Source organism: Etheostoma cragini, chromosome 21 (genome assembly GCF_013103735.1).
Source record: "Etheostoma cragini isolate CJK2018 chromosome 21, CSU_Ecrag_1.0, whole genome shotgun sequence".
Classification (NCBI taxonomy): domain Eukaryota; kingdom Metazoa; phylum Chordata; class Actinopteri; order Perciformes; family Percidae; genus Etheostoma; species Etheostoma cragini.
The window spans coordinates 8,600,534-8,625,367 of record NC_048427.1 but is presented as its reverse complement, the minus strand read 5'-3'; the positions used below and the strand labels follow the sequence as shown (position 1 = coordinate 8,625,367).

Below are 24,834 nucleotides of genomic sequence, written 5' to 3'. Positions count from 1 at the left end.
AGAACTTATTGAAGACTCAAGACAGCCATAACATTGGGATTTTCTACAAGTGTATGTACACTTTTGACCACAACTGTATATTAATAGTTTTATCTGCATGCATATTTAAAGTGTGCAGTTTTCTTTTTCATGTCTAACTTTTTAAATGCTAAAACATTTTTATTTGATTTTAGACCTTGTGTATTAAATTATTTTGTTTTTTTTCTCTAACCAGGAGATACAAGCCCTTGCACATTCAATCTATGACATTCCCCGCTCTGTGGTACTCGGGCCGATTTAGTCCCTTTGAATCTCCTCCTCCTCCTCGGTTTGAAAAGCAGACAGAGCAAGGAGAAAATAAAACCAGGTTAGTTTAACTGGCATTATTTGAAGGAAACGGACCATTGTTTTGCTAACAAACTGGGTTAAAAATCTATTATGTACTATTCATTCTTTGTACATTAGGGAGAAGAAACACGTTGAAAACAGCATTCAGGACAAATCTCAAACCCCGCTCTGGTGTCACCCTTCCCCTTGGCGGCCACGCAAAAAGGACCTGTCTTACTGTGAATGCTGTCATCAACCCTTCACTAATCTGGAGGAGGTGAACATCCTTCAGAATTACTTATGTTAGCACATAGCTGATTTGCTGTTTGCCTTTGTCGTTTTGTTTATATTTACATCTGTGACTGGTATTTTTTTTCCCTCGCAGCACTTGCAGTCTGATCAGCACCGTGCGTTTGTGCTGGATCCCTCAAACTACAGTGTGATGGACCAACTCGTGGCTGAAATGATTCCGGGATTCAACCCCAATCCAGCTCAACTGTCAGAAGAAACACTGAACCGGTGAGTTTTGATTATCACCTAGCAATGTCTTAACGTTGCAAAATCCCTGTCTTTTTTTCACTGTACCACAATTAGGCTTGCTGCGGTTGTTTTGTGTTTCCGGTGGTCAGGCATACACCGATTTCATTGGTTTTGTTTTTTTACAGACATGAAACCCCTTTAGTTCAACACATCTGCGCCCATGTTCATGTTAAAAAACACATGAATTCATGTTCATGTTAAAAAATTTGTAAAATACTAATAAGTGACATCAATTCTATTTTGTTTGACGAGTAACTCTGTATATATAAACTCCAAGTGTCTGCTCCGTGCAACAGCAGAGTCGCAGAACAGAGTAGCAAGGTTAAGGTGGAGAGGGGGTTACAGACAAGAGGCGGACTGATGGAGGTTTTGGTGTCAAAGCGCCTATTTGCCTCGACCAGAAAGACCAACTATTGTATTGCATTTTTAGGATTATACTTGCATTGTGTCTTTGTACTAAAACATGTTTACATGTCTTAATGTTTCAAAAAACGCTTCTTAAACGGCTCATGGCTGCGGCACCTGTATTCACCCTCTGTATGAGACGTACTGTAGAGGCACCTGTCTCTTTAATTCCTTCTCCCGTGAAAGCCCAGTCGGCTCTAATTGGCCAGCGCGCTTACCGGAATATCGTGTTGAAGCTGGAGCTACTGCAACATATATAGTATATAGCAGGATTTTGTACTATTAAAACACCAATAAATGCCTCTAAACCAAATATTACACAACTGGACATGTCCCAGCAGTTAAGTGACCGGAATTTGGGGAGAAATTACCAGCAATGACCAAGATTTCAGCTCCGTCGCTTTAGCATGTAGCAACTTAATGGTTAGCAGTATGCTAATGTTAATTGTAGTGGATTGAAGCAGCACTTTCTACCGTCACATATCGCAGAAAAAGGCTTGTGGACCAAACACTACCCAATTGGACATGTTTCAGCAGTAATGAGACTTTAACAACATTTGCAGCCAAGATGACATAGTTTACTGCCTTAATCCATGTAGTTACTGTAGTTATAGAACAGAGAGGAATAGCGCAAATAAAGGTTATTGAACCACATACTACTAACTGAATTTTTTTCAGGAGTAGGCCTAATGTGTCTACATCATGTGAATATCTAACATTGTAAATATGACAAAACACAGAAAAGCATAATATGTGACCTTAAATAGTCAGTAGTTATTATTATCTAACAGAAATTGAGCATCAAACAAATATATTTTTGTGTAAAATTTCTGGTGTAATTGCTTATAGTAGTGTCACTTTGTTTATTAATAAGTGGCATTTTTTTCTCACTTTGTCATTCCCACAAGGCTTTTTCTGTTTTAAATTAAGGATTTTTTTTCTTCTTTCTGTATCCTCCTCCTAGACCACCAACTCCTTTGCCTGTCTGTGAACTGGAGCCTCTCACTGATGCTGAGACGGAGCACACTGTTCAGGCCCTGCAGAGACAAGGTTCATCATTCAATAACATCTCTAGCCCTATTGGGGGTCCTCTTTCCTCCAGCCCAGCCAGACCATCACCAAGAGTTCAGTTTACTGTCCCAAATCCACCAGCCACTCCACCTGCTGACATCTTGCCTTTCACTACTAACACAGATTGCCAGCTCCCTGACAGCCAGCCTCATGCTTTAAGTCCCGCCATGCCTGTTTCAGATGTTGAACCACAGGCCCACAACTCAGCAAGCCAGAAGCCTGATACTCAACATCTCTCCCCTTGCCCTGACACCCCATGCCTGTCCTCTGACCCTTACTCCCTGCCCCCGGTCCTCAGCCCACAAGTCCCTTATGCCTTCCACATTGTAGAGCCAGCCTGCCCGTATTTGGACCCTCCTGTCCTCAGTCCTCAACTGTACACGGCAGAGGAGGTTGTGGAAGCACAACCTTGTGAAATGGACACTGCAGAAAGTGCGTCTCTCTCATTCTTTAATCATATCTCCACTGGACTTTTTCCATCTGTTGCTTTGACAAATACAGCAACGGGGTCAAACCAAGAAAGTCTTGTAGGATTAAGTGGGATCACATGTTCGACCAAAAATGGTTTGGACTGTGCTACGCTGTTGTCTCATAGATCTCGTTCCCTGCCTCCACAATCAGCGACGGCACCAAACCCCAAAAAGCATTGTAGATCAGCCAGCCCTGAACACAGCCAGAGCAAAAGGAGGAGAATTACAGTGAAATGTGGCTACAGCAGTAGTTGGACTGAACAAGGGCATCTATCTGTCAAACCAGAGAGCGACATTCTGGCAAAACCTGATGGAAGTTTATTATTTGACAAGGTGTCTTCAACATGCGCCTTGGAAAAACTTGGATCAAAACAGACTTTTTCATCGTTTTGTGTTCCTACTGTACAGAATTTCACTTGGGCACCAAATCAAGTGGACATTTTAGGTCATGGTAGCACTTTTGTTGCCGATCATCCTTCACAGCCATTTTCCTCAAAAGTAAACATTTGTGATCCTCCCCTCCAGTTCCCCAAGGATAAACCTCACAGTGCGTTTTTCAGTCAAGGCTCCCAATGTTCATTATCCCACTCCACCTCAGTGTGCATTGAGTCAGCCCTCATCCCTGACTTAGCCGCCCTCTGTCCATCATCATCAGACTCTGACTGGGACTGTGGTCTGCTGTCACAGCTTGGACCAAACTCTGCTCCTCCCCTGTTGACCACCGAGCAGAGTTGTGAGCTTGACAAGGAGCTCCTCCACGTGCCGTGCACCTGGATGAACGACACCAGCTACGAGTCACGTCTTCACACTGTCCTTCAACCGTCAAAGCCAGCAACCTCACTGTGTGGGGAAGAAATGGACCCTTCAGCGTTTTCCAGGACTGTGGTACAGATTGTTGAGGTTCAGCACTGATGGTTATTCTGTCATTTTAAAAAAACTGGAAGAACCACTACCTAGATGTAGTTTCAAGCCTTTAAAATAGTAAGTCTTTGCTGCTGCGTATCCCACCGCAAGAAACAATGGGCAGCACTTAAGCTCATCAAAATAAGTCAATAAAATGATACACTGAATAAATATTTTAAACTTGGTGCAAACTAAAATTGAATATTTAGATATTTTTACAGATGCTAATTATTTTTGTTGTTGCCGTAGATGTTACTTAGCGGATGTGCATCTTCCCATGATTTTGAAGAGTGTCATTATCTTTTATCCTCTCAATCCGTTATCATTCTCATGCACAGGACCCTGAGTAATATTCTGTATGTCATGCTGACTGCAGTCTTTCAGAACCTATATCCGGGAACACATCGTGGTATTGAGAATTTAATGAGGCTTTTCTGAAGGGGGGGCATTACTCAATTACTGTAAGTGCTGCATCGGGATCAGATCCCACTTGTTCTTGCGTTGAAGAGGCGTTCGTAGAGTGGAGGACCCGCAAAACCTGTGAGAAAGAAGTCTTTCTGATTTAATGTTAAAAAGGCTTCTTCTGCTTTAGAAGGACAGCTAAAGGACTGACTTTGTCAAGGAGTTACAACTGCTTCACAGTGGTGTGCTGCAGCTACAGTGAGGTTTATTGTCTTCACTTGTCAGTTTTTCAAGTATAAGGTCACCTACCATTAAAGACTCATTGCTCATAATAGACAAAACAAAAAAAACACATGATTTCAGTATGTGGAAGATGTGAAGTCAACTATTGTACAGTGTTTTTAAATAAACGTTTTTAACCATAAACATTTCCTGCTGCATAGTTTAAAAAAAAAAGTTGTTCCTCAGAAACAGCAATGTTTAGAACTATTGGGGTGTGCTGAGGGTAATTTTTCCTGCCGTCTTAATGAATGCTGACTCTGCTTGAAGCTAAAAGAGAGCCAAATGGGGAGGGAAGGAGGAAGCAAGGGCAGCAGCAGGTCGATGTGTCCTGTTTGGCTCATCGTCCCAGCTGACGCAAACAATATTTGATATCTCATCTCAAAGCCTTGTTGCGTAACCCTTCACTGTCCAGATTTTTTCGAATGAAGTGATCTGTTGTGTGGGTGAACCTGACCTAAACACAGGTTGTCAAGTAATGTAATGAATAATTAATGCTCAATTTCAGTAAAAAAGCCCAATAATTAGAAGAAATGTGTATATATTTAAAATACTATATACATGTATTATTATAACAGTCAAAAACTCAACTTCTTCCAGATGTGGATCTGGTTTGATCAGATTTGACTGACCAACCCACCAACCAGGCATCAGACTATGGTTCAGATGTTGCTAAATACTGCTCTGTTGGCTTTTCTGAACTATAGCCAACTTAAAAAAATAAAAAATACAGGAATCTCTTAAGCGTTATAACCAAAACTGTACTACCTTTGCCAGAAAAATGCATGTTCATGTAACTCCATAGAAAGAAGCTGCTTGTGGACATATGTTTTCAGGGCCTTCAAACTGTAGCAGTGGTTGTCTGCTCATCACAGGTTATGAGCTTACTGTGTTTTCCTTCTCAGTACTGATTAATTGGGCGCCCAGATAGCTCAGTTGGTAGAGTGGGTGCCCATATATAGAGGGTTACTCCCTGACCCAATGGGTATGGATTCAACTCCAACCCGTGGCCTAAAATGCCCCAGAACTAATCTTAAAAAGAAAAAATTGTTTTAACTTAAAGAATTTTAAGGTGCCTGAAGACATGACAGCAACCTATTTAAAAAAACAACAACAAAAAACAAGTCAAAAACAGGATTTGTTTAGGGGTGTTTTTTTTCCTTTTTTGTATTTCAATCATCTTGTGACCATAGACTGCGACCTTTCATTTGTGTCCTGGGACTCTTTTTTTAAAAAATTTTAAATTTATTTATTTATTTTTTTCTTCTTCTTTTTTTGGGGGGGGGGGGGGATCCTGACTACTGATATTTAACAAAAGTCTCCAGGTTTTCTGGCTGTAAGAGTGGCACATTATAGGAAAAAGAAATACTATTGAAACTAAATTAAAGATTGATGTTTTTTGATCAGGTTTGCTTATATTACAAAGAAAAAGGCAGATTAAAGCGCCATATCAAATACATTTAAAACGTTATGCACGAGAAGTTATTTTCTTTTTAAGAATTAACATGTAGGCTTCTGATCTTAATTCTGACAAAAAACAATATTGGATGACCTGAGTTTTGGACATCAGGTCTCATCAAAGAGCGGGGGTGGACCCGTCAAACCCCACGTGCTACTTGCGTAGCCTCAGTGCTTCAATCAAGCTCAGTGGCGTAGGCCGAAAGACGAGTGTGCGATCAAGCCGCGGAGTTCTGTGACACCGACACACACCATGCTGCTGGAGCCGAGCAAAGGAGCCTCTTCAGGGGGCTTTTAACTCGCTACAGGCGTAAAGGGAGAAATGCTGTCGCAGCGTCTAAAGGAACCCCTCTGTTCTGGTTGCCTTCACTGTCAACAACAGTCGTTCTGCAGCTCCGCTCGCGGCTCCCATCGGGTCATCTAACGGCGCCGCACCGAGGAAATCCCTGGGACTATGTGAGCATCATGCTCGCTGTGAGATGCTTGCTGTTCGCTGCAGTGTGTGCACGGTACGCCGTAACAGGTGAGACGCTGTTCTTTCATCGAATTGTTTAGTTTATGACAAGCAACCTATTATTAGTGATGAAAAAAATAGTACGAATTCTGTCAGTTCTTGCTTCCACTCAACCTGTCTAATAATAAGGACGGTGTGATTGTTTCATCTATGTCAACAAGCCGCTCCGCATCAGCCGTTGAATCCTGTAGAAATAAGACCTTTTAAAGTCACACTCAGAACCATGAACCCACACTTTGCTCTGTGCCACAAGATGCTGCCCGTGCACTGAAGCTCTCCTGTCCTCTGCAGGTCTGAGGGAACGGGTGAGTGTGGAGGAAGGACTGCCGCCTGCAGAAGAGCTCGTTCAGCCCAAGCGGCTCCTGCAACAGATCCACTCCCAGGAAGAGCTGCTCCACAGCCGCCTGGACACCCGGGTCAAAAACTACACAGCCGGAGCACAGGTGAGTGTCCTGAGCACCTGTGACTTGTTTTCACAACCAGAGCTAAACACACGTATTAGGCTATTATTGCCCTTAATTTAGTCTGTTTCTACATATTATGTACAGTAGCTGTGAGGTCAAATTATGACCAAGGTCTCTCTTGTAAATGGGTGTCATTTAGTTTTCATGAAGACTGACTGAGTTCCTCCAACAACAAAACAAGATGATGAAAAGATCTGTCAACTGTCCAACCTCTAATAAAGCTGCCACCCTCTCTAGGAATGCTCCCATCAGTGAAACTTAAAAGATACAAATCAAAGGAGTTGAAGTGAATAGATTTGAGGTTAGTGTCATTGACAGACAGACTTTTTAAATCTTCATGTTTTAATCATAATTCTCTGTGATAGTTTGTCTTGGCCCTTAAATCAGCAGTTTTCTTTCTTTTGTATTGCTTTTCAATGTATACTTTTACAATGTATGTCCCCACTCTATACAGATGCCCAGGTTGCCCGGGCCACAACAGGGAAGAACAAACTGAGCCCACTCCACCACCCCCTCCTCTAGCCTCCACCTCCTTTCCAGTACAGTCCATTAGATTATATTTCACACCTCTACCTGTCCTCTCTCATTACCTTCACACACTGTCAGTCAGCTGCAGGCCTGTCAGCGGATATGACACAGGTCTGACTTTCAGCTACCCTCTGTGGGCTGCGTGCTGTGTCATGACCTCTCTTTTCTGAGACGGAGCAGCCCGCTAGAAGATGCGTTTGTTGTTTTCCATGGAGAAGGCTGAGTGCTGCTGTGCTACGAAATGTGAATTCAGATGTGAGATCAAATCTCCCTACTAGCTGTCAATGACACATTTAAAATAAATCCTAACAAACAATGATAATCTTTTGGCATACATTTCAAATAGCAAGCATGTAAAAAGTTATATATGGATTATCATGTAAGCAACCAAATGTACCTGAACTTTAAAGTAATTGTTTTACATCATGGACTGAACAAAAGATGATATTTGTCTGTTCATGATGCTTTTAAAAAATGTCCATGAAAGTGTTCGTGTTAGTTTTGCTGGACCCACTAAAAATACCTTTTTGCTAGACTTAAAGCTGCTATAATCCGTATTTTTATACCAGCAACACATCAAACAACTGTGTAATGTGAAGGCTGTTTCTGGTCCAAAGTATGCCGTTCCCCTCATCTCAGCCACCTCATAAATATAAATGAAGTACTAGGATACAATATAAATACATACGATATACATGAAATAATAATAATAGGAATAAAAATATAAGAACAAATATTTGAACACATACAGGATGGGAAAACAAAATGTGCAACTGCTTAAATAATATGCTAAAATGTAAATAAACCAATTGTACAGGTTGCACCTATTATTAGTGCAGTATTGTGTTGTCTCAAAGTCTTATCTAGCACCCAGTGATGACGTGTTAAAGAGTTTGATTGCCTGTGGTAGGAATGATTTCCTGTAGCAGTCCGTGCAATATTGAAGCTGTTGGTGTCTCTGAGAGAAGCTGCTCCTCTGTACGACCAGTGTGGGCTGGAGAGGGTGGTCATGGTTATACATGAAAGATAACAGTTTGTTCAATGACCTCCTCTCCACCACAGCTTCAAACGTGTTCTGTTTGCAGCCGATCACAGAGCCAGCCTTCCTGATCAGTTTGATCAGTCTGTTTGTGTCGTTGGCTCCGATGCATTCTGCTGCAGATGTTGAAGGATCTCAGCTTTCTTAGGAAATAGAGTCCGCTCATCCCCTTCTTGTAAACAGCAGTGCTGTGGATCCTTCAATTCAGCCTGTTGTCAAAGTTGACACCCAGGTATCTGTACTCCTCTATGTCCACGTCTCTTCCCAGGATGCAAAGGGGCTGCAAAGCCGTTCCCTTCCTCCTGAAGTCAATCACCATCTCTCTGGTCTTATCCACGTTCAGCAGCAGGCGGTTCTTACCAGACCACTCTACAAAGTCATCAACCAGTGCTCTGTACTCCCCCCTCCTGTCCATCTCTTGAACACCCAACAACTGCAGAGTCATCAGAAAACTTCTGTAGGTGACATGACTCTGAGTTGTACTGGAAGTCTGTGGTGTATAAGTTGAACAGAAAAGGAGACAGCACAGTCCCCTGTGGGGCCCCCAAACCACTCACCACCACATCAGACATAACATGGTCCAGGTGGACAAACTGAGGTCTGTCTGTCGGGGTGTCAGTGATCCAGGAGACTAGGGACGCACCGACGCCCAACACCAGCAGCCGATCACCAAGTTGCAGTGGCTGGATGCTGTTGAATGCACTGGAGAAATCAAAAAATGTGATTCTCACAGTGCCGCCACCGCTACCCAGGTGCAAACGAGCTAAGATAGTTGACAGATTTGTCCACTCCCAGACGAGGCTGGCAGGCAAACTGTAGAGGGTCCAGAGAAGAACTGACCCGTGGCCTCAGGTAGGCCAAGACCAGCCTCTCAGCACCTTCATCACATGGGATGTGAGAGCCACTGGGCGGTAGTCCTTGAGGCCAGATGGAGTCGACTTCTTGGTTACCGGGACAAGAAAGGACGTCTTTCAGAAAAGCGGCACCCTCTGCAGGCTCAGGCTAAGGTTGAAGAGGTACTGGTGAAGCCTCTCCAGCTGTCTCCTCACCTGGCCAGGTGTGAATGCAAAGCGGGGGGGTGTCTTGAAGTGTCAGTGGGGGGAGAGGAAATGTGCTGTTGGGTGTAGGGGGCACAAGCTGACTGTAGAAAGGCAGACTACAGGGTAGTGAGGGAGGTGTGGGAACAAAAGGGGTGGGAGGAGGCAATGAGGGGGTGTAGGGGGTTGGTGGAGTGCTAGAGGAGGCAGGGGATGGCTGTAAGCCGAACCAATTGAAATAACGATTAAGCTCGTTTGGCCTCCAGCTTCCTCCTGTAGGAGTTTTTACACTCCCTCAGTTTATCCCACAGTCTGTGCTGTACTTCCCTTAGCTCCTGTCGGTTCCATGACCTGAAAGCTTTCTTCTTTTCATTAACAGAGACTTTCAGGTCACTGGTGATCCACGGCTTATGGTTGGGAAAATGGCGGACAGTCTGGGAGGGCATGGTGGTGTTTTCACAGAACTTGATGTATTCTGTGATACAGTCAACCATGTTATTGATGTCCTCCCCATTTGGCTCACAGAGCACGTCCCAGTCTGTAGACTCCAAGCAGTTCTGCAGTGCCTCCTCAGCCTCCTGCGTCCACCAGCAGATCGGTGGAATGTGGACAGCCATCACTGTGGTGGACAAAGTCCCTCGGTAAATAGCAAGGACAAAAAAACCCCACAGCCAGCAGTTCAGATGATCGCGTGCGTAAACAATAGTCCCGCTGCCTTGTGCGTAGCACGCAGTAACAAAAAAACGACCAAAGCAAGAATACAACTAAAAGAAAAGTTCAGAAGTTTACACGCACCATCCTTAACACAGATGTACAACACTTAAAGATTACAAATAAATAAAAATAAAGTGACTAAAGACACACAAAAGACGCATACAATCAGGAGCTGCTGCAACAGGCTTATGTAAGAGAATATAGCAATTTCTTTGTATTTGTCCTAATTATTTTGATCTTATTGCCATCCTATTTGTGTGTATCAACTATATGATTCATGTCTTAGAGCTGAGAGACTGTATGGTGTGTCAAACTGAATATTCAGGATTTGATTTTAAAATCATAAATACAATAACAAATCTCCTCAGTAAGAGCTCTGGTGCAGCGGTCTTATCTCTGCTCACATGCACCATTGTGGGCTTTTTATCTTGCTGTATATGGACCCAGTGGAGGCTTAGATTGATACTAAGTGGTTTGCAGAGAGTGCAAGGCAATACTAACGAGACCTTCCATGCAGCTTGGCCAATAATTCGTGATGGGAGCCTCCACAGAGCTCTGTCTTATAATGTGGCTATGGCTCACCTTGGAGCAAGGTTAGACAGCCAATGAGCCCCAACACCCAGTTTTATCCCAAAAAGCCTCAGGGATGGATGAGGCTGGCTCGCCTTCAGGGAGAGGTTACCAGAATAGGATATCTCTTTATCCTATCTGTGTTGCTTTGGTCTTTATGCACACTTCTGTTATTTCGTACTGAACGTCCACCGATATTCTCTTCTCCTCCACTCTCTCTTTATCATATTATTATGATATTATATTATTATTATTATCATTATTATTTGTTCCTAAAAAACTGAAAATACTAGACAAATGATTAAGTCATTTCTTTAAGTCAGTGTCAGGGATAAACACCATGCAGTGATTTAAAGTAAGAGATGCATAGGTCCTTAATCTAAAAGTAAGCTTTAGGCGTTTTAAGTACCAATAATGCTAATTTTCTACCAGTTTACTTTGGAGCTCCTTGCACAGAGCTGAGACATAAATAGGAACTGAAGCATGTACAGTTATTGAGATTTAGACATTTTCAATGTTGTAATTCCACGAGTGCCACTTCTGTCTTCTCTGTAAATGCGGCAATTGAATTCCGAATTGAATGTCTAGGGATAGAAGGGACCAATTTGCAAAGCCATCTGAGACAAATTTGTGATTATGGGTTTAGAGAGAAAGTAAATTTAAAATGCACTTGGTTGGGGATTGGAGTGCAGTGTTGCAGTACACAACTCATGAACAGGAAACCCCTATAAATGCAAATACAAAACAGTAAAGCTGGGTCCCAACTCCATACTAATTCCAAGCCGTTTTTGCGTATGTAGTGCGTTCATTGTTTTATTACGCATACTTAATTTTGTTTTTGTATTGGGTGTGCTGTAATAAGACACCTTATCAAACAATGGCAAAGAAAAAAATAACACAATTAATGTGAATGGTGGTGAAACAGCTCCAGGAACAACTTAACAAACAACTAATAAAGATTGGATTTTTGGACGTTTTGCTGTCTCTTGTTCCACTTTAATTGTCAGTGGAATCTCAAGGGCATAGTTTTATTGACATCTGATAGTGCAGGTAATGTAGCATTACTACCCCAAAAGTAAGTAATGTTAGCTAGCAAGCCTTGCCTTGTCTTGTTGATAAGTCAGCCGACCTTTTTTAACAAATTTGCATATTGAGATCCAATCACACTGCGGCCACAAATGAAAGTGCTTTTTATGAATACCTGGTGTAAATTCAAAGAACCATAGATTGGATTTCATTCAGATAACGGATCTGTTAGCATATCACGTTAAAGTATGTTGACTTTTATGTCAAACGTTTATTATATAGTACATTCCGTATATTATGTAGTATGAATCAACAATCTTGAAATTGATCAAATGAGGCCATTGATTTTTTTATTGATTTAGTTGATTTACTGAAGGGAACAAACTTTTAAACTACCAGCAGCAGACATAATCAATCAGATTCAGTTTCTGTGTTTCTGTTGCTACTTGCATCAGTATCTTAGTAAATGTAATCAAATATAAGTCCTTTTTTTAATCTCTTTGCTCCTCTCCCAACTTCTCCCTCCCTCAGCCCCTTCATCTGGCCCAGAGCAGCTTCTTGGTGGAGGCCTTTGGCACATCCTTCATCCTTGACCTGGAACTCAACCAGTAAGTCACCACATACCAGCAAAGCATTCACACATCCGCAACACAGAGGCACCAAACAGTGTTTATGGTTTGCTTACCACAGCAGTCAATGACATGACTGTACTTGCATGCACACGCTTACTGCCTATTTTTCCTCATCCTTCTTCCGCCCACCCACAGTATTGTACTGTACATCCTGCTTGTTGGTGTTATACACAGACTGGCTGCAGGCTAAGTGTATACCTCCCCTCCCCCTCTTTTCACTTGCCACATATTGTTCTAATGGACCGCATTTATGTAAAACCATCACTGGCTTTCTAAACACTTGTGATAAGTGATTCTGAACGCATTTTGGTTTCTATGTGTTGATCTAGATTCACGCAAGCAATGTTATTCTGTTAAATAGCAGTCAGCCATAATGGCCGCTAATAATAACACCCAATCAGGCTATTTCAAACATGTATCTAGTTCAGGTTATCACAAAATGTAAGGATGATTATTGCTCTCCTCATATTTTTCATCCTCTTCTCTCCAGCAATCTCCTGTCTACAGACTATTTGGAACGTCACTATGATGAGGATGGGCAGCTGTCACAGAATATGGTAGGACAGTCTTATAGAAACTGACATTTTGAGAGATACACTTGTTTGACTTTCTTGCCAAGATTTAGATGAGAAGATCATTACAATACTATCACTAAATATGATACTGCAGGTTAGCCAAAATGTGGAACTACTCCTCTAAAAGGAAATTCTACTTTATCATGTTTGTTTTTTTTCGATGGCAAAGAGCATATGTAAACATGTAGAGCCTGAGAGATTATTGGGCTAACACCATTATTAATACTTGAGAATTCTAAGAAAATCTGAATAAATACAGTGCATTGGTCAAAGATTAAAATGGGGTTACAACAGTAACATTAAGTAGAAAGTAGTAGTAGTATGATTAATCGTTATAATTGATTTACCTTGTTCACGATTTAATTTAAAAATAACTGTTTGTTTTTTGTAATGACTTCATCACAAACGTTACTACTTTCTGGGTTTTAAACCACTTTCGAAAATCTATGTTCGCCAATTTGTTTTGTTTTGTCATGGTTAATGTGTGCAATAAATATTACCCTTGTGATATCAATTCTTAGCTAAAATATCCTGATTCATATTTTTTTCCCAAATTGTGCATGCCTAGTAGAAAGCAAAAAACATTCGCAACATTTTTAAGTAGTGTGAGTCCTCTTTGTGCAACTCTCCGTCTCCCCTCTGTCTGCATTTGTACACAACCAATAGGAATGTTTTCTCTCTTTGAAATGACCAGTGAGTGGCCGAAGTCTTCTGTCGCAGGCTAGATTTTCTAAAGCCTGAAAACAGAGCCAAGAGGTGCAGAAGTCTATTTTTCTCTCAGAACACTTTCAATTTCAATATGCAGAAAGGAATTTATGGTTGGTAGATGCCAGTCAACATAATATATTCCTATGTCTGAGCAGCTACACAAACTAGACATATGTTAATACTTGCACATTTTCCAATACACATGCAAACACATACATGGATCTAGGCATCTATGGAGTAATTACACAATAGAAATGCACAAATTGCTTATGTGGACATTCCATCTTCTACATGCTGCACTGAAAACACGGTGAATGCAGTCCCCTCCCCCGCCACCACAATCTCCATCCTAATTTATTTAGTTTAAGTGACATGCCAATACATTCCTACTGCCTTTATGTGTCACTGTTTTTTATTGGTCCCTGGGGATCTATGATCTTGTGTTAAGATGGGGGCCGGCTTGTTCACATTGAATCTCAATGACACACAGCTAAAAGGGGATGGGCTGGAATGTATTTGAGCAGTTTTTATATACATTATCATACTATATTATAATGTATGTCCTGCTGAATACCTGCTGTTTTGATTATTTTTATTTTTATTTTCTGAAATGTCTAAAGCGCTCTTTTAGCATGAGCACCAACAAACTTTCATATTTTGTGATTGGTTGAACATATTAGATGTCAATTAGGAAGTTGTTTTTAAAAATAAATTCCTGACACCCTGATTGGTACTCACTATATTATTTACAGACTAATACACAAAAAGACAATGTAAACCACATTGAATATTAGATAATAGCCCTGGTCATTAATGATTTGGCATCAATCAAACAAAATCAAAAGGATGATTTTTTGTCACGGTTCTCATTCATTAAAATCTGTTATATGTTCAAAATAGTTTCAGTTAAGTGTGTCTTTATTTTATCTGAAAAATGAACATGCTTCCTCACTAAGATTGTCTAATATTCCTGCATGATGCTTTTGTTCCATCTAGTCTTCCTGTCTCTTTACATTAGCTCTTTTACATTATCTTTCCTTTGCTCCTCTCAGCTCAAAAATGCTGAGTCAAAGTCCAGACATTGAGTATACTCCAGCTTTTCTAATTCAGTTAGTTTCTAATGTCACATGTAAGCCTCTTCTCTCCTAGATGTAACTGTTTACTTGCCTCTAGCAAACCGTTTTCATTTCAGTTACTAATGTAGTGTCTTGCTTAACTGTCCCTGTCCTCTCAGGACATCACATATTTTATGTTCAAGCTGTGATTATTTTATTTTACTTATGTATTTACACACGTACAACGTTTCTTTGTGTGTGTGAGTGTCCATCATTTGAAGCGCATAAATCTTGTCTGAAAAGCGCACTTGCAGTCAGTTTGCTGTGTAAGGCAATTTGATTTCCTCCATTTAGCCTTGTAATCCTACCATTTTATTTATTTATTTTTATGATCATGCTCCGGGCTAAGTGCTGCAGGCTGTCTCACTATTTGGTATGAATGATTAAAGTCCTTACCTCAACGTATGGTCCGGTACCAAATCTGCTTGATCAAGCTGTTTGAAAAATACTACATGATAATAATAGATTTAAGTGGATATTTTTTGTAATTCATTTTCAGATTCTATATTTTTGCACTGATCCCTGAAATGATAAAGTGGTGCTAAAGTCTTAAGTTATGTATTAATATTTAGTGTTTTTTTGTATTATTGCTGAGACATTGCTTGTGATCTCCACATCCCAGAGGTTTTAAATTGGAGGAATTGTGATACATTTTTGACCCAACAACCACTTACTGTAGAGGAGTTAAAGCCCGTCGACACCAAGAATAATGAACAAGCAGGGGAGAGCCGAAGGGCTAGTGTCAGAGCGGTGCAAAGCACCGGAACAAAAACACAGACCATTCACCAACAGTGTGATAATAACATCTAAAACAAAAGATTCCCTCTCAGTGGTTTCTGTGACATTAGAAATGCTTTCAATGTACTTTCAAAGTAATGTTGAGGTACCTAAAGGATCGTAGCGTGGAAAGTCAAGTCACGCCAGGCCACTGACCACCTGTGTGGAACAAATACAAATCTCTCCACTGTGTCTCTCTGCTGTGCCATGTTGTAAATACAGATGGATTTTGATTGTCTTTCAGTGTATTTACCATGATTTGGTGAGGACTCCACCCCCCACTTGAGTCAGAACACTCTATAGTTATCATCCTTGGTGTGGATTGCCCTTTAGTAGTAGTGATGTTGATGTTCCTTTAGAATCTGTTTTGTTACTTCCTTTTAAGAATGATGCAGACACTTATTTTTTACCAGTCGGTAAGTGGGGGCCTCATCTCTTAGTTTTGTCACGTGGAAAAGCAATTATAGCCTTTTAAGGTTTGCAGCTTTTAACAGCTTCCTTAGTGTAATCAGATCAGTGTAAAATAGACAAAATGCATCAACACCCCTCCCCCAAATGTAATCAAAAGCATACCAGCACTGTGTGTCCTCTGAAATCAAAAAACATGAGTTTGAGGGATAAAAAAAGCGTCATTTGAAGCAGATCCCGCTGCAATTTTAGCCCACTTTAGATCCCGTCGTGAAGCCACTTAATGCACAGAAACGGGGTCCTAGTCTTGTAATGATAAATTATTTTTTAGGAGTTTGTTTATGTTTGACAAGACGTCCGAAAGATTTTTTTTCTAAAGTTTAAAGGTTGACCAAGCATAAAGAACAGAGGCTCTACAATGCCTCTTTTCTTTTTGGTCCATCAGCTGTGCCAGACAACAGCAGGCTCGGGTGGCAGACATGACTTATTGGGGTTCATTACAAACACCTGTTACAAACACCTGAAACTGACCCTCTCTTTAAAACACACACACACACATACACACACACACACACACACACACACACCATATTTTTCATGTAGCTACAAACAAATATGTGACCGTTATCTCCATCCACTTAGAACTCTTACCATATAAGAAAATCCCCCTCCTGATTGTAACTCTCTCTGCCATGCAAAGTTATTTTCTTAACAACTTTTGTTAGCTCGCTCACAGACATGTTGCTTGACTGACAGTGGCAAGTATCCTCTCAGATTGTTGTAATCGGATCATTCCTGTACTGTGAGAGGCAGCATGGAAACGCAACACTATATATTCAAAACATGATCATCTAGTCGGGTCCTTTCAGGAGATTATGAATAGTCAGGTGAAGGTATCTGGAAGCAGGGTGTATGGTTAACACCTTACAGCATTTAGCCAAACTGAAAGTGGCCCATGCAATGACAAAGTTTGCCATTTTATCCCTATATTAAAAGGGCACGCTACAGGTTTTCACATTAGTCAATTTACTCGTCAGCTTTTAATAGCGGAACTTGAATTGAAAACAGCTGCTGGCTGCAGAATAATTACAACCAACAAATTACTGTTAATATTTCTACATGTTACTGTCATTAAGTTTTTAGCATATGTAAGAAAACATTATAGTCAGGTTTCTGTAGACGTAAGAGGCAGAGTCATTCTTTGGGGTCCGATACCCATTAACAAACACACTGTAACCTTGAGATCCGTCTGTGATATTCTTTGATTTTGTGCTGCAGAAAACAGAAATGGTGGCCATTGTGTGATTTGTTGCCAAATTCATCATTTAATCAAAGTTCCACGAATGGACAAAGCCGACTTAAAAAGAAAAAATGTGCATGCACTTACTTTGCTGTACATTGAAACCAGAGTCCATTGCTAAGTTTCTCCCATTTGACCCCTGTTTCTCCTCACACTTTAATTGCTCTCTCCAACACTCCCTCTGTACGCACACAGCTTTTCCTTGGTGAAACTTAACTCAGTTGCAGCCTCTGTTGGTGTAGGTTTCCCCGGAGTCGTACAGTAGTAACTAATATACTTCAGTCAACCCACCAGGCCCCGGGCTGACAGTAAACACCTACCCTGTGTGTATTTAGGGGCCTGGAGATCAGAGGGGTTCTCAGTCATTTGTTGGTTTAAATATGGATTACTGGATGATGGAGGATTCAGTCTCTTAATGTAATCTACCGTTTGTTTCCAGGGAGGAGAGCATTGCTACTACCATGGGCGTGTGCGGGGGCTGCCGGGCTCCTGGGCTGCTCTGTCCACCTGCCACGGCCTCCAGTGAGTCCAGTACTTTGAGTAAACATCGTCACTCCATCTGAAATCTAGACTCAGTCAGGAAGTCATCAATACAAAGTTATCAAAAAGAAAATTAAATTGATTCCCATTTTTAGATAAGTAAAAAATGACAAAATATTCTAAGAATAGTTTGACAGTTAACAATTAAGCTTATCTGCTCTCATGTTTCTACAGTAAATATGTAGCTGAAGCCATCAGCTGCTTAACTTAGCTTTGCTTAGCACAAATACTAAAAACAGGAAGAAACGGCCAGCTGGGCTCTGTCCCCTAAAATCCCCCTCCAGCATCTCTAAAGCTCAATAATTAACACGTTTTTTTAATCTGTGCAAAACGTCAAGCCATAGTCAATAGCTGTTAGCCACTAGTCACTAACACTAGCTGTGTTCCCCCCATTTCCAGTCTTTAAAAAAACAAAATAAACAATTGGGGGCTTTTTTCTAAATATTCCTTGAAATTCAATGAAATATGTTATTACGTGGTCACAATCAGTTTGATGTCATGAGCTAATAAAATGACTACTGCTACACTAGTAGTAACATAATGATAATATTTATATTATATATAATATAAAAAATAACATATTGCATCAAAAAAGGACAGAGAAAAGAAAAGATGATGGAAGATGAGACAAAATAAAGAAATTAAATATGGAAAAACAAAATATGATTTTAGAAGTTGTTACTACATTTACAAAAGTTCTGGTAGAGGCTTATAGTAAAATGACAACAACACAGACTGACAAAAACATCCCCAGACAAGCTGTAACATGTTGTGATGTGTTGTGTTTTTCAGGGGGATGTTTTCTGACGGGAACTTTTTGTACGGTATTGAACCGGCCAGTGGAGAGGTGAGTCAGGACTTTGGCAGGAGAAACCCAGTAGGGAGGATCAACTAGGCAAATTAGTAGTAAACATGCATATCAAATTCCTTGGCATCAAACCAAGACAGCCATAAGGTTGTGTGAAAAGAAATTCCCAAAACTGGCACCAATCTTTTAAATTCAACAAAATATGGTTAAAAGTGGCCAACGGTCTGACTTTCTTCCTCTGTCTCCGGGACTTAGTGTCAGTCCAGACGGTGTTGCTCTCTGAGCTGCTGTATTGATACACAACCCACCTCCAATGAAACGCATCTCCTTTGTCATATCTGTGGGAGACATCATCTTACAGAGACAGAGCGACAGAGGAGATATTCCAAATGACTGACAAAAACAAAAGGCTTTTTAGATCTTTCAAAAAATACTCAAATTTGATTTTAGAATACATCTGGTATTAAAAAGAAAGGGATGTATAACAAAGTGACCGAAGGGACTGGGAGGAAAGTGTTGGAGTGGAAAAGCCTGAGCTTTTCTTTCCCATTAAGGCCCACAGTAATCGAAGTACAGCTCAGTTACATAGACTAGAGAGATGAATCAATATCCTCCCAGCTCATCTTCAAATTCCCTCCCTCCCACCTCTCTTTTCTTGGCTCTCTAGTGCAGATGGGTAATTTTCATAAAGTATTTATCCTTAGCTCAAGTGTACCACAGTGTCCAGTAGTGTAGATTGATAAATTATGCATCAGAGCACTTTTCTTCCCATTAGTCCATCTCTACCTCAAAGGACACAACCGAGAAGCTGTGGACTAAAGTCCAGCATGAAAAGAAGTCATTTCAATGCGTGTTTCACGTTATAACCATGAACGCTTCAGTGGTACATATTCATGCTCTTTCACAGGGAAGAACAATTACCCTTCAGTTGAGCAAAGAATGGTACAACTTTAATGTCCAATTTCCTTTTTTACTTCCCATTTTTTTATTCATGAAATGGTCAACTCCTGAAACTAACCAAAAGTATATTTTCTTTCATCAAAACACAATGTTCTCTCTCTCTCTCTCTGTCTGGATGCCCTTCAGGAGCAGAATGACCACATTGTGTATCGTATGCCGGACGTTGACCTCTTCCCACCTCCCTGTCCAGGTAGGACCACCGTCAACACAAAAACTCCACACTGAGACTCCTCCCAGTTACTGTAATTTCCTTTTTGTATTTCACTCCCTCTTGATGTAATGATAAAAGCTTGATGGAAACTAAATCCCTGTCTTTAGTCTGCCATTTACTTTCTAAATTCTAATTCTCATTTGCACAATACCTGCTGCACAAATCCAGCTATAACACAAATTATCGACTTTCATGACATCTCAATCTGGCTTTATTTTGTTTAGACTTTGCAATATCATATATATGGTCCTTCTTTTGCCTTTCAAGAGAATAGATTTTGATGAAACCTGGCAGGACACAGCTTGTTACTGATAAACCCAAATAACCCAAAGGCTGTTTGCTTTTACTTATTTGGAGACATGTTCAGCCTTGTCCTTGACTTTTTGATGGTCTAAAGCAATCAAATGTTCTGTAATGCAAAACAGTTTTTAGGTTGCTTTTCCTAATCTCACACACACACACACACACACACACACACACGCGCACAAACACACTGTGGCGTACAGTGTCCTGCTCAGGTTGTCCAGCTGCCCTCCTTGCCCTTACTAAACGTCTCATTTGGCTGCCTCTTCTCCTCTTCACCTTTTTGTCCCTGACACTCATCTGCCTCTCTAGATTCAGCTTCCTCCCCCCCTCCTTTCTGTTACCCAACCCCTGCTATTCCTCTCTCCCTGCCTTTTCACCCCACCCTCTCTCTCCCTCTTTCCATTTGGCCAGTTATACTCTTCCCTTTCCTCTACTGGCTGTGTGATATTGATTTCTCCTGCAGATCAGTGGACTGAAATACATGGTCACATCCATCCCTGGATTGATGACTAGCCACTTTGTGTGTTTGTGTGTTTGTGTGTGTGTGTCAGACTGAAGCTTGCATTACTCCACTTTGCAGACCAATCTGTAGCTAATTCTGTTTTAATATACCCCTAAATCTCAGATGGCGTCCTAATATTCAAGATTACAGTGTTTCCCAACCAGGTACAATTTGGCAACATGGTACCCATCAAACTACGAACCCTACTGCATATTACACCCAACTCAACAGGAAAATTGCACACATACTAAACGGATGCTACAACTATAAAGTACTGTATGTGGCCAGACATGAACATCTGGTTGCAAAGGACTTGCAGAAAATAAACTATGACTATGGACAAGATTTTCCAATCAAAATTCAACTGGTTAACACATCTGACAGTGACTACTTCAAAACATTCCATACATTCCTGACATTGTAAATGAGGCTATGAAATGTGTATGGATCTTTGAGGCAGGTTGCTGTTTTGATCTGTATATGGACATTTGCTACTATTCCCAACTATTGAAATATCAACCACTGGTAGATCTCATTCACCAACTTGGATACAACTGTAAACTAATAACTCTGGTATTTGGAAGTTTAGGCCATGTCCATAAGAATGTGGTCAGGGGGATGCAGGTAGGGGGCTGCAAAAGGCTTGCAAATGTTGCTCTGTTTCAGCCATCGTAGAGAGCCTGCAAATATGGAGACAGAGATGCTTTGTTTATCCTTAATGTGTTGAGCATTATAAATGGAAAGACCTTTTAAAAGTATGTGAGCCATGTAGACCTTTCACCTTGTCAAGGACTCTTCCCAGAGTATTTGGATCTTGTTTCAAATAAAAGCATTTAAATGTGTGTGTCCTAGGGTGCTCTGTAAACAGCACAAAGCACAGCCACGTTGAGGGAGACGGTGAGCTGAAGGATGAAGACGACTGGTCTGAAGAGGACAAGCCCATCTTTACAGAAGGCCTGAGACGCTCAAAAAGACAAGTCAGTTTTCAGACGGCCATACACCATGTATGCACACAGGCCGTCAGCCACACGTCACATGCTTTGCAGCATGTGTCACCATGAGGGAGACATTAGTGATATGCAAACAATTAATATTTCACAGAGACGTCTGTCAGATGATGTCAAAGTTCCACGCGCAGGCTGATAGCTTGTCTCGGCTTTCATGCTAATAGGATAAGATAAAAACCAGTGAAAGAAGTGGCGTATATGTCTGGAGGAGCTTTTTAAAATCTGACAAAATTACTCAACCTAGGCTTGTACTACACACATCTCAGGCAAAGCCTGCAAACTGAGGCTGTGAAGTCTGAAAGATGGGTTTTACCAGGCATGGTCTGTCTAACAAAAGACGCTAATCATGCTTTGCCTCTGTTGCATCTATTTTGACATGTCCTACTGGTTTCAATTGAGACAGTTTTGCCTTTTGTCTGCAACTATACTGGTTTTAAATTGGCTGGGCTCAGTTGAAAAATGTTGATGTCACAGACTTCTGTGCACTAATCAGAATTTAGCAAAAATTTGAATCAAAATGTGAGACAAGTTGGGTTCTTTGCTTATTTTTTCCAGGTCCAATCAATGTCATAAAACCATTGCTAAACAGTCCCGATGCTGAGTTTTTGAGTGTTAAAGCCTTACCTAATAAGGCCTAAGGATATTTATGTACGTGCGATCAAGCTTGCGTGCATGCAGACTAAAAAATACGGCTTTTGTTTTTTCCAGGTGCGGCGAGGCCAGCGCACAGTCCAGACTGAGACCAAGTACATCGAGCTGATGGTGGTCAACGACCATGAACTGGTAGGTGGGAAGTTTCTTTTACCTTATCTCTGTAACGGCTGCATGAAGGCAATAATAAGGAGTGAGCGTGACTCTCATGAAATAAGGCTTATAATCCTCTGTTAAGACTTATAATCAGCACAGAAAAAGATTAAATGTTTCATGCAGCTTTTGTCGCCTCTTGTTAGTTTGTGCAGCTTCGACGGTCGTCCGCTCAGACGAAGAACTTTGCCAAAGCAGTGGTGAACATGGCCGACGCAGTAAGTGGAAATTCTGTGGAGGAGTTAATTATGAGCTTCTCTTCCTATCATTTATTTTTTTTGGAAACCATGGCACCTTTTCATAATGAGTCTATTGGAATGAGTCTCTTGAGCTTATTCAGGACACTTGCCACATTTCAGAGTGGGACAGCTGCCATCCCTTACTCACAGAAAGCCAACCAGCTATATTTTACTGTCAGATTTTATTTTTAACCATCTTTTAAACGGCAAATATTTGATATCATCTCTTTAATCCTCATCATTTAACAGGGTCTTTTAATATGAAAATGTTTAACAAACATGATTGTGCATGAACTTATTAAAAACGTAGCCTGCTGACCTATATGTTGGTGATATGTTGTTAAATAGACTCCAAAAAACAACCTAAAAACCTCTTAACCAAGAATTGAGGTAGTTACCAATACTTAATATTATTAAATGGATATATACAGTACTGTGCAAAGGTTTTAGGCAGATATGAAAATTTTCTGTAAACTAAGAAAGCTTTCAAGAATTGAAGTGTTTTATTGTCATCAATTGACAAAATGCAGTGAAGAGGAATTTAAATCAAATCAATATTTGGTGTGACCACTTTGCCTTCAAGACAGCATCACTTCTTCTAGGTACACTTGCACACAGTTTGTGAAGGAACAGGTCTGGTAGGTTTTTCCAAACATCTTGGAATACTAACCACACATCTTCTGTGGACATAGGCTTCCACACATCCTTCGGTCTCTTCATGTAATCCCAGACACACTCAATGATGTTGAAATCAGGGCTCTGCGGAGGCCATCACTTCCAGGACTTATTGTTCTTTACACTAAAGATAGTTAAGGTTTAAACTGCAAAGCTAGAGAACTCTTCTGTGTTTGTCTGTTTTAGTTATTATTATTATTATTAATATTATTATTATTATTATTATTATTAAGGGCTCTCTGTCTTTACTACAGTGGGAGGATGCACCGGCTCAAATTCCCGTGAGCTGGAATGAGCTAGAAACATGAAACTTGGGCAAGTGGATAGTTGGGCAGAGACTTACCCAGGATAGCTTTTATAAATAGATATTTCCAGTGTCTCAGCCTACGCTTTTAGAAGATGGAAGATCTGTGCTGTAATACGGTACAGTAACGAGTTGAGGCTCAACCTAAAGACACTGAGCTGTTTACTATGAATGTCGATATAATAAATAAAGCTGTGTAACAGCTGCTTGGACATGATTCCCTTGTCAAAAAAAGAAACACGAAGTGCAGAAGATTCATGGTGTCCTCTACTGTAGCATCTACAGGCGAAACTCTTCACTAAAAAAAAAATGTAGTGTTGCTGGTTTCCATGGCAACCGACTGCTGCCAGCCTTCTCCCACTCGGTGTCTAAAATTGAAGAATTCTGTCTCCATTACCTGAAATATTCAACTCTCACTTTTTCCCTTAAAACTTTTTTTGCAGTTATTCTAATCCTTTTCCTATGTAGAAATGGGACTAGATCTGAAATATATTGTAATTTCAACACTTTAATAACAAGTCACATAACAATTTAGTCCCTGAATTTGTATTTCTTTTTTTGGGCTGTTGAGGTCATTTAGAGTGCTGTTATCATCGAAGAACAAATTTCTGATCATTATAATATTCACTTTCCCGTCCAGATTGTCTTTTCATATTTATTGTTCTGTCAATTGTTTCTATTGTTATATCAAGATTAGAAGAACAAGAGACAAAAGATGACTTTTCTGAATGTTTTTCCCTATTTGATGTTTCCAGATCTACAAGGAGCAGCTCAACACTCGCATCGTCCTGGTGGCCATGGAAACCTGGTCTTCTGAAAACAGGGTCTCTGTGGGCGATGACGCCTTGCTCACCCTGCGCGACTTCATGAAGTACAGGAAGGAGAGCATCAAGGAACGCTGTGACGCCGTTCACCTCTTCTCGTGAGTTCAATCTCCTGATTCTCTATCCTCTTTAGTCTCCCTCTTCTTTGTCTTCTTCTTCTCTGTCTTCTTTGTTCTCCTCGTCATTTTCCCTCTCCCCCTACACCAACCTCATCTTCTCTTTCTCCTCCTCCTCTTCTTCTTCCTCCATCTCTTCCTTCTTCTTCTTTGTCTTCTTCTTCTCTGTCTTCTTTGTTCTCCTTGTCATTTTCCCTCTCCCCCTTCACCAACCCCATCTTCTCTTTCTCCTCCTCTTCCTCAATCTATTCCTTCTTCTCCTCCTGCTGTGCCTATTTATTATTATTACTATTATTA

General features: G+C 40.8%; 2 protein-coding genes across 8 annotated transcripts in view; both read left to right on the top strand.

Moving 5' to 3' along the window:
* The window catches only part of dbf4b (DBF4 zinc finger B), an 8,788-nt gene extending 4,353 nt beyond the window's left edge, over positions 1 to 4,435 (top strand). For 2 of the 3 annotated variants that reach the window (XM_034860077.1, XM_034860076.1), the window contains exons 9-12: positions 215 to 346; positions 445 to 583; positions 692 to 825; positions 2,216 to 4,435. In XM_034860077.1, the coding sequence (XP_034715968.1) occupies positions 215 to 346; positions 445 to 583; positions 692 to 825; positions 2,216 to 3,704 (1,894 nt within the window). In that variant the 3' untranslated portion in view covers positions 3,705 to 4,435. The remainder of the gene's footprint in view (positions 1 to 214; positions 347 to 444; positions 584 to 691; positions 826 to 2,215) is intronic. The other variant, XM_034860079.1, reaches the window with a different exon arrangement.
* Positions 4,436 to 5,955: 1,520 nt separating this feature from the next.
* Positions 5,956 to 24,834, top strand: part of adam11 (ADAM metallopeptidase domain 11) — a 28,266-nt gene continuing 9,387 nt past the window's right edge. For 3 of the 5 annotated variants that reach the window (XM_034860080.1, XM_034860083.1, XM_034860082.1), the window contains exons 1-11: positions 5,956 to 6,357; positions 6,622 to 6,791; positions 12,258 to 12,334; positions 12,849 to 12,915; positions 17,681 to 17,763; positions 18,574 to 18,628; positions 19,676 to 19,739; positions 21,421 to 21,545; positions 22,284 to 22,358; positions 22,526 to 22,597; positions 24,353 to 24,519. In XM_034860080.1, the coding sequence (XP_034715971.1) occupies positions 6,300 to 6,357; positions 6,622 to 6,791; positions 12,258 to 12,334; positions 12,849 to 12,915; positions 17,681 to 17,763; positions 18,574 to 18,628; positions 19,676 to 19,739; positions 21,421 to 21,545; positions 22,284 to 22,358; positions 22,526 to 22,597; positions 24,353 to 24,519 (1,013 nt within the window). In that variant the 5' untranslated portion in view covers positions 5,956 to 6,299. The remainder of the gene's footprint in view (positions 6,358 to 6,621; positions 6,792 to 12,257; positions 12,335 to 12,848; positions 12,916 to 17,680; positions 17,764 to 18,573; positions 18,629 to 19,675; positions 19,740 to 21,420; positions 21,546 to 22,283; positions 22,359 to 22,525; positions 22,598 to 24,352; positions 24,520 to 24,834) is intronic. The other 2 variants (XM_034860081.1, XM_034860084.1) reach the window with 2 other exon arrangements.